At 47.2% G+C, this 12,173-nt stretch overlaps 2 protein-coding genes across 3 annotated transcripts in view; one reads left to right on the forward strand and one right to left on the reverse strand.

The window, feature by feature from the left end:
* OGG1 (8-oxoguanine DNA glycosylase) overlaps positions 1-12,173 on the forward strand; it is a 235,649-nt gene that overhangs the window by 36,866 nt on the left and 186,610 nt on the right. The window lies entirely within an intron of this gene.
* The window catches only part of CAMK1 (calcium/calmodulin dependent protein kinase I), a 44,280-nt gene that overhangs the window by 19,907 nt on the left and 12,200 nt on the right, over positions 1-12,173 (reverse strand). For both annotated transcript variants that reach the window (XM_060239348.1, XM_060239349.1), the window contains exons 3-4: positions 6,975-7,049; positions 6,374-6,512 (exon numbers count right to left, since the gene is read on the reverse strand). In XM_060239348.1, coding sequence (XP_060095331.1) covers positions 6,374-6,512; positions 6,975-7,049 — 214 coding nt within the window. The remainder of the gene's footprint in view (positions 1-6,373; positions 6,513-6,974; positions 7,050-12,173) is intronic.

Below are 12,173 nucleotides of genomic sequence, written 5' to 3' on the forward strand. Positions count from 1 at the left end.
CAAAATCTAGGGAGGCCCTTTTAAATTCTAGGGAGGCCCTGAGCATCCACCCTACCACCCATGGCCCCCACTGCAGCCTGCAGGCATCTTCTCAACAGCCCTTTTGACAAAGCTGTAGGGGAGGCAGAGAGAGGCAAACTTGGCAACAACGGCAGGCTATTTATCCTAAACAAATAGGATAGACTATTTAGACTATTTGTCCAACCACACCGGTTGGATAGTGGACTGTTGCCTTAAAGAAACAATACAAGTTTTAACGGTACTACCTGTGTCTGAAAGTTGAAGATACAGCAGGAGATGATACCTTCCTATTTCAAGCATCCAGGATTGGATCTCCTTTTTGAGTTGATTTATGAATTTTGGACTATGAGTTGGACTGAAAAGTTATATGAATTATGAGCAAGAATAATTATGAGTAAATGATGTATTGAGTGATTATAATACAATTATTGGAAATATAGTATACGCAGCGCTTTGTGAGTTTCTAATAGTCTGTTTAAGATGGCAGTGCCAGTTTCATTAGCCATACCCTTCCAACTGATGGCGCTCCTTTATTTGCGGATGGATCCAAATAAATCTACTGTGGTAAGAAGCTTACTCTCTTGCTGTCTTAGACCTGGCTAATCACGTGGGAAGGCACTATTCTCCCCCCCACTTCATTATAGCATCCTAATCTATATGGTCCAGGGCTGCTTCCACACCAGGGTGATTACCACACCAGGTTTGGTGGCTGATGTGGTTCTGTGGGAATGTAGTGAAGATTCCAGATACCCTGAAGGACTTTGTTTTCTCTCCACTGTTAGCCGTGGTTTCCCTTTGTTCTCATGCCACCCTCTGGGTTCTCTGCCCACTGTGTTTGAATTTTATGTTGAATAACCACTGCATAACACAATACCTAAAAAAACCCCCCTTAAAACTCTCCATGTATTTGCAGACGTCTCCAACCATCCCCTCCTCCCACCTAAAAAAAGGCCGAGCTGCGAGTGATTCTCTTCTTTTTTCAACATGATCATGAGTAACACTAGAAATAACGCAATAGCTTTAACAACTTAAAAAAAAAACCTCCTCCAGCAAACCCCTCTTCTCTTTCTAAAGGCGCAGTTCCCTTCTGTTATGTTAATTTCTGCAGGGGACTGGTTGAGGAAAACACAGGGTTAGCACTATAGATAATTTGTGACATGGTGGGAGCTTTTAGATATCTGAAGAAGTGAGCAGCGACTCACAAAAGCTCATACCCTGCCACCAATTTTGTTAATCTTTAAGGTGCTACTGGACTCTTGCACTTTTCTATTGCTACAGACAGACTAACACAGCTATTAGAGTTGCCAAGTCCAATTCAAGAAATATCTGAGACTTTGAGGGTGGAGCCAGGAGCAAGGTTGTGACAAGCACAATTGAACTCCAAAGGGAGTTCTGGCCATCACATTTAAAGAGACTGCACACCTTTTAAATGCCTTCCCTCCATTGGAAATAATGAAGGATAGGGGCAGCTTCTTTGGGGGCTCCTAGAATTGGACCCCCTAGTCCAATCTTTTTGGAACTTTGGAGGGTGTTTTGAGGCGAGAAACTGGATGCTATGCTAAAAATTTGGTGCCTCTGCCTCAAAAAACAGCCCCCCCCGAGCCCCAGGTTCCCACAGATCAATTCTCCATTATACCCTATGGGAATTGGTCTCCATAGGGAATAATGGAGTGCCCAGCAGACATTTCCCCCTCCTGCTTTCTGATGACACTGAAGCGGGGGTGGGGGGGCTTCCAAACTGGGGGATCCCCTGCCCCCACCTGGGGAATGGCAGCCCTAATGGCTACCCATCTTGTTTGATCACCATGAATGCTGTTTCCCTTTCAGACATAAGAAACTGCTTGTGCTGAGAGCATCCTGCCCAGGGAAAACCAGGTGTTTACAAGTGTAAAGTAAAGCAGATTTTGTGTGTGTGTCTGTTGAAGGAATGGGCTGTTAACCATCTGCAGGAGTATTTTTGTAGAAAAATAGGTGGTGGAGCTCATTAGCATAACTCATTAGCATATGCTGCCCCCCCCACCAGCCAAAAGCAACCCGACGCAAGAAAGGAGAGCCCCGGATGAATGAGGCCTGCTTGGGTTGGCTAGAGATCCAGCCAGTCCAAGCAGGCCTCTCTCACCTGGGGCTCTCCTTGGCCACCCCCCTCCACAGTCAAAAGTCCATCAGCCACCCACCACCCAAAATCACATAAGAAGTGGAGAAAGGGTGGTGTGGGCTTCTCCAGGGGTTAATGAGGGCTACTGGGGGTGTGGTAAAGCCCCTGGTGGCTGGCTGGCTGCCTGCTCTCCTAATCCAGGGATTGTTATGCAGCTGCACCTACAACTCAATGGACAAGATAGTTAGGTGGGGGGGAGGGGGGATGTCAGAAAGGTTCAGGAGCTATGCTCCTGTGAGCTCCTGCTGAATTCAAGGCCTGACCATCTGTGTACAAATAGAACACAATGTAGAAACCTGAAAACCACACCATTTGGGTGGCTGAAACACAGGAAATCCTTGGTGAGGAAGCAGCCCTAATGGAACTAACCATTGGGTATGACCCAAGCATCCATGTCATAGCAGTTAAGAAGAAGACGACTGCAGATTTATACCCCACCCTTCTCTCTGAATCAGAGACTCAGAGCGGCTTACAATCTCCCATATCTTCTTCCCCCACAACAGACACCCTGTGAGGTGGGTGGGGCTGAGAGGGCTCTCACAGCAGCTGCCCTTTCAAGGACAACCTCTGAGAGAGCTATGACTAACCCAAGGCCATTCCAGCAAGTGTAAGTGGAGGAGTGGGGAATCAAACCCGGTTCTTCCAGATAAGAGTCCGTGCACTTTACCACTACACCAAACTGGCTCTCTCAGTTTCTGCATTCAAGTCTCCAATACAAGGAAGGCCAAACAAGGAACTTCTTCAAAATGGCACTGAATGGTTTTACATGGAGGCTTTCCTGAAAGGTGAGGAGAGCTGATCTTTAGTAAAGGGAGAAAGCAGGGGAGACTGCACAGTACAAAGCCCCTGGATCACAACTGAACAGGAATCTTGCAACTAAAGGCACCACAAAGTTCTGCTTACTTTTTCACTTGGATAGACTAACTCAGCTACCCATCTGGATTTTGAATGGAAAGTGTTGGAGAACCACCACCAAGGAGACAGCAGAAGAGGTTCCAACATACTTAGTGCCTGAGGCAGAAAATCCAGCTGGTGCCCCTTAGAGTGGTAAAACAGAATCCAAAACTAAAGGAATGTTACAGATTGTGCTTTCCAGTGGCACCTTCATAGGTAACACCCAAGGCAAGCTCCTTCATGCTACATGCAACAAAGATCCCAATCATTTCCCCTTTGTTGTTGTTTTTCTCATTCTGCTGCAGAAACACCCAGAACCATAGCCAGAAAATTTTCTGTGGTTGCCCCAGGCTCCCAGGGGCAGGGGTGGGGGACTGGGAGGGGTGGTGGCCAGAAGAGGGCAGAGCAAATTCAGGAGGGGAAGTTGCCCCCTTCCCAAGCACCCCCTGGTTGTGGGCCTGAGTGAGGAAAACCACCTGTGCTTTTGCAGCCCTTGCAAGAGCAGCCAGGCTCTTCAAATGAAACTTTGGGCCTTTCTTATGACTGGGACAGCTTCTTGTTTCTTGCACACAGCCCACCAGCCTTCCTTGGGATGGTTTCTGTTCCCTAGATAGCATAACACAATTGGATAAGAACATTAGAGAAGCCATGTTGGATCAGGCTAACAGCCCATCCAGTCCAACACTCTGTGTCACACAGTGGCCAAAAAACCCAAGTGCCATCAGGAGGTCCACCAGTGGAGCCAAGACACTAGAAGCCCTCCCACTCTGCGCCCCCCAGCACAAGAATACAGAGCATTATTGCCCCAGACAAGAGAGTTCCAACAATAAGCTGTGGCTAATAACCACTGAAGGACCTCTGCTCCATATACTTATCCAATCCCCTATTGAAGCCGTCTATGCTTGCAGCTGCCACCACCTTCTGTGGCAGAATTCCATGTGTTAATCACCCTTTGGGTGAAGAAATATTTGCTTTTATCAGTTCTAACTCAACTGCAGCAATTTCACTGAATGTCCACGAGTTCTCTCCCTTCTCTATCTCATGCATAATCTTGGAAACCTCAATCATGTGTCACCCCTCAGTCGACGTTTTGCCAAGCTAATGATGCAGAGTATTCAGTTCTAGGCAAAACAAGATTCTTTCCCCTTGTTCAGTTGCTGTTGGTGCCGCTGCATGGAACATGGCTGCATGGGATTTTGGGGCAATTACTGGATATCACCTCTGAGCAACAGCTGATGAGATTTTACCCACTTTGATGCTGACACCTTTTTCCAGGCCGCTAAATTTTCTTCCTTCAGCATTGGTGTTGCAGAGGCAAGGAGCACACAGCTGCCGGAGCTCTCTTCAAGCCCACACCCATTTCTGAAGCGGAGCGGCAAGGATGAGTCCTCCTCCCCAAGACCTGACATTGCATGAATATTTATGGAGGTGGGGGTTCCACTCTTGAAATGGAGGCTAAATGCAGCCAACGCCCTTCTGTGATTGCTCCACATTGTTAAAAGTGGGATGAACTCAGGTGGATACCTGTGTTGGTCTGAAAGAGCAGAACAAAGTTTAGTCCAGTGGCAGCTTTAAGACCAACAAAGTTTTTTTTCCTGGTGTAGGCTTTCGCATGCACACACATTATACCAGGAATAAAACTTTTGTTGGTCTTAAAGGTGCCACTGGACTCAAACTTTGTTCTGCAACTTCAGACCAACAAGGCTACCTGCCTGAGTGTGCATGCTCATGACAGCTTACACCAGGAATAAAACTTCGTTGGCCTTAAAGGTGCCACTGGGCTCAAATTTTGTTCCAATAAGATGAAGGGCAGTGTATTGTTACCTGCATAACAGAGTTTTGGTGGTGGCATAGTCTGTCCCCAGTAGTACATGACTTGGAGGAATTAATTCTTCTTAAGTTATTTGAATTTACTGGACTAATGTCCTCTCCAACAAACAAAGCAACACCACCCATGATTATTTCCTTCCCTGCCACTTCCTAACATTTAATATCCAGGGGATAATTGCGTCCATGCTGATTATCGCTGTTCCATTAGGTTTCTGATCATTCCTGCTATACTATTTATTTTGTCTTTGAAAGTCTCACATACTAAAAGCCAAGGCAGAGGAAAGGCTGGGAGCTGTAGGTATGGAACTCCCCACTTCCCCCCCTTTAAAATAGCCAGAACAAGTCGCATGACCCCACCACAATTTGGACAAAGACAGGGAGAGATGGTCTTCATCCGTCCATACTAAAAGAAAAAGAATGGGAGCTTCATATAAGCAAATTCCAGCCTCTCCTTTGGTAACTCTGAAGCTTCTCTCATGGGTATATCCATGATCTAATACAAGAAGAAGAAAAAAATATTGGATTTATATCCCGCCCTATACTCTGAATCTCAGAGCGGTCACAATCTCCTTTAGCTTCCCCCCCCCCACCACAACAGACACCCTGTGAGGTAGGTGGGACTGAGAGAGCTCTTGCAGCACCTGCCCTTTCAAGGACAACTCCTACAAGAACTATGGCTGAACCAAGGCCATTCCAGCAGCTGCAAGTGGAGTGGGGAATCAAACCCGGTTCTCCCAGATAAGAGTCTGCACACAGTTAACCACTACACCAAACTGGCTCTCTAATACTTCTTTATTGATCTTTCCCTATGATACCTCTACGATATTGGTTCTCCACTGCTTTTGGATGCTCCATGCTGGCTTCTATCTTGTCCTCCATTTGAGGGCATAGATTAAACAGTGCTCCCAAACCTTGTTGAATACATGAGTACTTTTAGAATTTTGAGAATGGATGGGGGACCCACAATAGAATAGCTGCCATAGGAAGACCAATCACAAAACAGCTGCTGCGAGGATTCGGTCCAATCACAAGACATTCCACAAAACGTTAAGGGGTTCCAACCTAAGCATTCTCCTATAATGGAGGCAGCTATTCCCAAATCAGCACTCCCTGTAGACTCAAGCGATATCTCCTGGGTTTTTCCAAAATACCCTCCTCCCATTCCAATGATTTATTTCGACAAAGAAGCAAATGAGTACTTTAGCAGGCACTGTATTGCCCACATGCACTATGCTAGGGATCACTGGATGACATGCAGATCTTTCCTCTAAGCAATAAGTTATCACATAGCAAGGCTTCTTCAAACCACAAGCCAATGGAGGCAATAAAACGCTAACGGCAACCCTTCCAAAACATACCTCTAGCACACAATACTAAGGAGTTAACCGGGAAGCACAAAACTGCGTATGTGTGCACCTAGCTTCCACGGTAGCTGTAACAAGCAGGTGTTCTTGAGCAGCTCCACATACCCACCTTGAGGTCACGGTGCACAATGCCCATGTCATGTAGGTATCTGACAGCATCAAGTATCTGTCGGATGAGTTTGCTGGCGTCTCGCTCGGTATAAAATCCCTTCTCCACAATCCTGTCAAAGAGTTCCCCACCTGAGACCCTATAACAAGGAAGAAGGCACAGATTGGTTCTGCCCTGACCAGTGCCAGATTAAACCCTGTGGAGGCCCCTAGACAGTTGAAATCTTGAGAGCCCCCTTGCAAATTATCTCAGAGTCTGAGCACCAGCCCTGCCACCCATAGCCCCTGCTGAAGCCTGCAGGCACCTTCTTAAAAGCCCCTTTTACTAAGCTGTGGGGGAGAGGCAAACTTGGCAACACCAGCTGCACAAGGCAAGTTGGGCAAAGAGTGGCTCAGTTGCTGGCTGGGAGGGCTGCAAGCAGGGGGGAAAGCTGGCCTGGGACCCCTAAAGGCATAGCGGCCCATAGGCTCTGCCTGAGACTTGCCTCCCCCCTCCAAGTAGGAGATTGGCCAGGATTAGATTCACCCAGAGTATGTCACTGTACTCCCCCCTCTTCTATCCCCCCAAAATTGAGGCTTCTAGCTCCCACTCTGCAACTCACAACTGCATGATGAGGTAGAGATGCCCATCGCTCTCGTAAATATCATCCAAAGCCACAATATTGGGGTGCTTGATCCTACCAGAAAGAGAAAGAGAGCACTTTGATGTTGAAAGCATTCTACTGTCCATAAGCCACTGCTTTGCCTTGATAAGACCAAAAGACCCCGTACTTTTGTCCCACACGAGATCTTGCTGCCTCTTCACTTAGAAATCTTCAGTTAGAAATCTCAGCTGGCAAAATTCTCTGCCCCCCCCCCCCTCACCTTCCCAATTTCTAGCACTGAACACTGTAGAAAGCAGCTTCATGCAAGTCAAACAAACCATTTGGTCTATTAGGGTCAGTACTATTTACTGGAATTCACAGTGGCTCAATCAAGATCTCAGGAAGAGGACTTTCACATCAGCTATCACCTAAGGGAGGGAGGGCTATAAATCTAATATATAAATATAAAAAAATCAATAAAATTGGAGATGCTCAGGATTGAACCTGAGACATTCTCCCTCCATGGTCACTTCCCAAGTACTTGTGGGACCAGCACTGATTGTTCAATATCCAGTCCTCAAAGAAGTCTTGCTTCAGGGGAACAGACTCACAGGCACCTCTAAGCTGAGTTAGTGTGAGATAGCTCACAGTTTTTTAGCCTCCAGCTCACACGTTTTTGCCTTAGCTCAGGAAAAATGGCCCCAGAGCAAACTAATTTATGCAGTAGCTCACAACTTTTAATGTCAGTAGTTCACAAAGGAGAATTTTTCCTCACAAGACTCCTCAGCTTAGAGAGAGCATTGCTCACAGATAGTTCTTTTGTTTTTTTAAAGAGAAATATGATTCCCGTGTACTGCTATGAGAGTTAAACTTGGCTCACATGCACCTTTGCCATGTGCTCACATTCCCTCCATTTGGTGGCAAACCACAGTTTGCTATCAAGCTAAACTGGCAAACCAGGGCTTGTGCTTGTCCTCCAGACCAGAACGGGATACCATAATCCAGGGCCTCTGATTCTAGTTTGGACAGCAAGCGTAAACCACAGTTTGCCCAATCAGATGTAACGGCACATTAGAGTTGGCTGCAGAACAGGCAGTCAAGGAGAGCATCAGGATTCAAAAGAGAGGGAGGAGTGAGCAAGTCTGACAACCAAAGCATTGTTTGGCCATAGAAGTAAAACAGGTCCCTGGGTCAGCTCCATTCTACCAGAGAAATGGGGAATTTACCCAGTTGGTCCCAAGTCACTAGACCTTAATGAGGAGTCTGTCTCTTCAGCCATAGTTCACTACTCCCAACCAAAATAAGATCTATGTCACCCTTAGCATGGTGCTGTTGAAAAGCAGACTTAACAAGCACATTTATTCTAAAAGTGAGAGTGGAGCAGGATTGCTTGCTACCGCTAGTTTGGGAAAGATTGGGGGGGGGGGGCAGTTCCTCTGAAGGGCGGAGCTTGGGGAAGAGAGGGAGCTCAGGCTCTTTGTGATTCCATAAAGTTTCCCCTCCAAAGCTCTCCTTTCCCCCAGGGGAGCTGATCTCGGCAGTCAGGAGAATAGTTTAATTCTATCTCCAGGTCCCAGAGGGAGAATGGCAAGGTTAAGTGGAGCAACTGCCCAAGTCTCAAGTTATTAGAACCTAATTAGACAGTTTCCTCTCCACCCTGGTTTTTGTTGAGGATGGTGGAATACAGCCAGAGAGGTGAGCTGCTCATTAGAAGGCAGTACCTTGAGATGCGGGCCAGTTGAGGCCTGGTACGTGCCTACAGGGACCATGTTCTTGTCGCAGTCATTCCCACTAAACCAGGAATATTGTGACTGGGAGACTAGAAGCAAACCAGGAAGTCTCCCTGGCTTGCTCTTGCTTCTCTTAGGAACTTACTGCAGAGTCCAGGACATTTTTGTAGCAGGAACTCCTTTGCATATTAGGCCACACACCCCTGATGTAGCCAATCCTCCAAGAGCTTACAGGGCTCTTAGTACAGGGCCTACCGTAAGCTCCAGAAGGATTGACTACATCAGGGGTGTGTGGCCTGATATGCAAAGGAGTTCCAGCTACAAAAAAAAAAGCCCTGCTCAGTGCTAATTCTTACTACGGACCTTCCCCCCCTCCCTCAATCTCAGTATGTCTGCAGTGATTTGGCTGCTTTACATATTATTGAGCATGTATGTGAAATGCTCTGAACATTCTAAAAAGCCACAGAAATAGTAATTCTTATTATGCTGGAGAGCTGGTAGGCTGCAGCCACCAAATAAGTGAATTAATAAAGAGGAAAAAGGAAACAAGGGTGTTTCACAGGGAGGCAGGACATGACGTTAGACATGGCGTTTGCTGACAGTAGGCAATTTGCTTTGTTTGAAAAATCATACATGATCCAGCTTTTAAAACAGTTAAATAATAATAATTTTGTAAAGGTTACGGGCATGGAAGGGGGAGGGGAGAGAGATCATTTGCGATGTCACCGGAAGCAGTCAGTCGTTTATCTGAATCGCCCAGCATGACTCCATCCATGCATCAAAGAGATATACATGAAGACATGCAAAGAGCTAAGATATGTATTTCTGTAAACAGGAAGGAAGAACTCCCAAAAACTGTAACGATGACAGCTGTGCATGTGCACACATCATGGAAAAATCTAGAACTCTGGGAGGCATTTTGTCTTGCTTAATATGGCAGCAACCAATGGGAGGCAGTGAATAGAGAGGGAAGCAGAAGCAGGGAGAAGAGAGGGGTTGAAAGGAGAGACCATGTGGCAGCAAGGCTAAGAATCAGAGGAGGTGCTGACATGGGGGGAATCAGGAAGGATGTGTGTGTGTGAGAGAGAGAGAAGTGAGTTGGTGGAAGAAGACGGAGTGGGGATAAGACTAAGGGAAAGACAAACCACAGGGCTGGAGGTCATACTTCCTCTGAGCCCAATCCCCCAACCCTGCTAATCACTCCCTGCTTCAGCAGATCTAGCACCTGTCCACTGCTGCCAGGAACCGTATGCATCCAGACCTCACAGTGGTTTGTGCACTGTGGCAGAGCAACAGCTTTGCATGCTGAAGATCCCAAGTTCAGTCCCCCGCATCTCCAGTTAAAAGGATGAGACAGTAGTTGATGTCAAAGACCTCCACCCTGGAGAGCTGCTACCTATCACAGTACTGACCTTGACCAATCAAAGGTCTGACTCAGTCTAAGGCAGCTTGAGTTAGATGGGGTGAGTGCATCTGCCTTTGTTTTGCATCATCTGAAGGCTCGGAGCTCAAAGAGGTCAGATGAGGTATACAACAAGGACATCTGATGGGGCACCTCTCTTGCCTGAATTCCCCTGCCCTGTCCTCATGAAAGGGGGCAGATGTGGTGCCCTCCCTGAGCATAAGGCAGGCACGGGAACGGTCATGCGGCTGCTCTGGGCACAAAGAGACATTGCGCAGCTCCTGGGCTATTTTCGGAACAGCAGGCATCCCAAGCCCAAATATGGGGAACTAAGGAATTAGGAGCCCATGTGGAAGGTGGAAAAGACACAGATAATGACAAGGTCTAAACGGGTCCACACTGGTGGTGGCCTGTACATTCAAGCAAAGGGACCTCCTGCACAGGGGCACACTTCATGTGTGTGCACCTCTCTAAGGCTGTATTCTTACAAACCAGTGGACTTTGCATGATATATTCCTTTTGGGGGGAACTATATGGGAGGGCATAGCTTATTTCCATATGGCCAACACATGTCACAGATGAGGTCCATTCCTGCCTTCTATTTCTCTGTAAAGGATGGACAGGATGCCTTGGGAGAGCATTGCAAAGTTCTTCTCTGCTCAGCTCCCTTGAGAAGCGGATGCCTTGCTTATGGAGGATAGAGACACCCTGGGGGAAAAAGATTAAAATACCCGTGTTTTGAAAGTCGGGATGTTCATTTCTCTTTCCAGAGGAGCTCTTTTCCTAGCTTATTGTAGGTCCCCTCCCCTCAAATTCACATCCTCTGCCCTCCACACCAAGGCCCAGTGAAAACTGCACACAGCACCATCTCCAGCACACCCCACCACCACAGCACCATCAAGGCTGCTTGCCACATGGATTGGCCTGATCACAAGGAGAGCCTCTATGCCAGTAGCAATAGCCACAGGAAATGTGCATTAACATGTGCCCAAGGCAAGCTGCAGACTAATGCTATAAAGCCCCTGAATGGAGTCACTGCCAAACAGAGGTGTTTTCCACCTGCCTCCGCATGACGAATACAGCCAGGTTTGGTGCACAGGGAAGCTGGCTAGTGCCCAGGTCAGCCTCAGAGTGCTTCTGATGGAGGCTTTGCTGGCCACCTTGTGCCCATGAACATCCTGTCCTGATTCCAGCCACCCACCTGTTTGGACAGTGGGAACAGTGTACTCTAGGTACGTGCGCTCTGTGCTTTTACAAGGGAAATTGGAGTTCTATGCCAAGGTAACCAAATTCTGCATCCAGAAAAGCCCAGCTGTTCATTTGGCTTTTTTAAACTGTTTTGCATTAATTCATTCTGCTGCGATGACTTATGGAAAGGGGGCAAGAAGGCACTGAAACCCGATAGCTTTACCAATGCTCGTGCTTACTTTTGGTCCCTCTGATTTCATCAGGCATTGTCTGTACACCTGCCTGTGCAATTGCAATAGCTGGAAATGTGCAGACTTTTTCAAAACAAAAGCTGAAATACCTGGGATTTTTGAATATGGTGCCCAATACCAAATTGCTTGCAGAAAACACGCACCACCCCAGGGCTGTACATGAATGCTGCAAACGTATACTTGAAAGCACAAGAAACAGCACACTAATGAGCATCTATAGAAGCTGCTTTCTGCTAAGTCTGGCATAAAATCTACTTAACCTAGAACTTCCCATTCTGAGCGGGAACACCTTTCTGGGACTTTGGTGAAGATAACTCCCAACTCCACTACCTGAGAATGGCAAGGATGCTAGAGAGCAAACCCAGGGCCCTACCCATGTGCTCTGCCACTATGGCCTTGCTGCAGGAACTGGACATGGTGCTGGGCATCTATTTGCATTGAGACCCAAGACAGCACAGCTTCCAAAAAGGTGGCTTCAACTCTCTCTCTCTCAGGAGTTATTTTATACTCTGCTCTTCCCTACCCAAAGGACTCTCAAAGCAGCTTACAATTGCCTTCCTCTCCCTGCAACAGATAACCTGTGAGGTAGGTGAGAGCTCAGAGAGAATTGCAACTGACCCAAGGTCACCCAGCTGGCTGCATGTGG

This window comes from Heteronotia binoei, chromosome 5 (genome assembly GCF_032191835.1).
Source record: "Heteronotia binoei isolate CCM8104 ecotype False Entrance Well chromosome 5, APGP_CSIRO_Hbin_v1, whole genome shotgun sequence".
Lineage (NCBI taxonomy): Eukaryota > Metazoa > Chordata > Lepidosauria > Squamata > Gekkonidae > Heteronotia > Heteronotia binoei.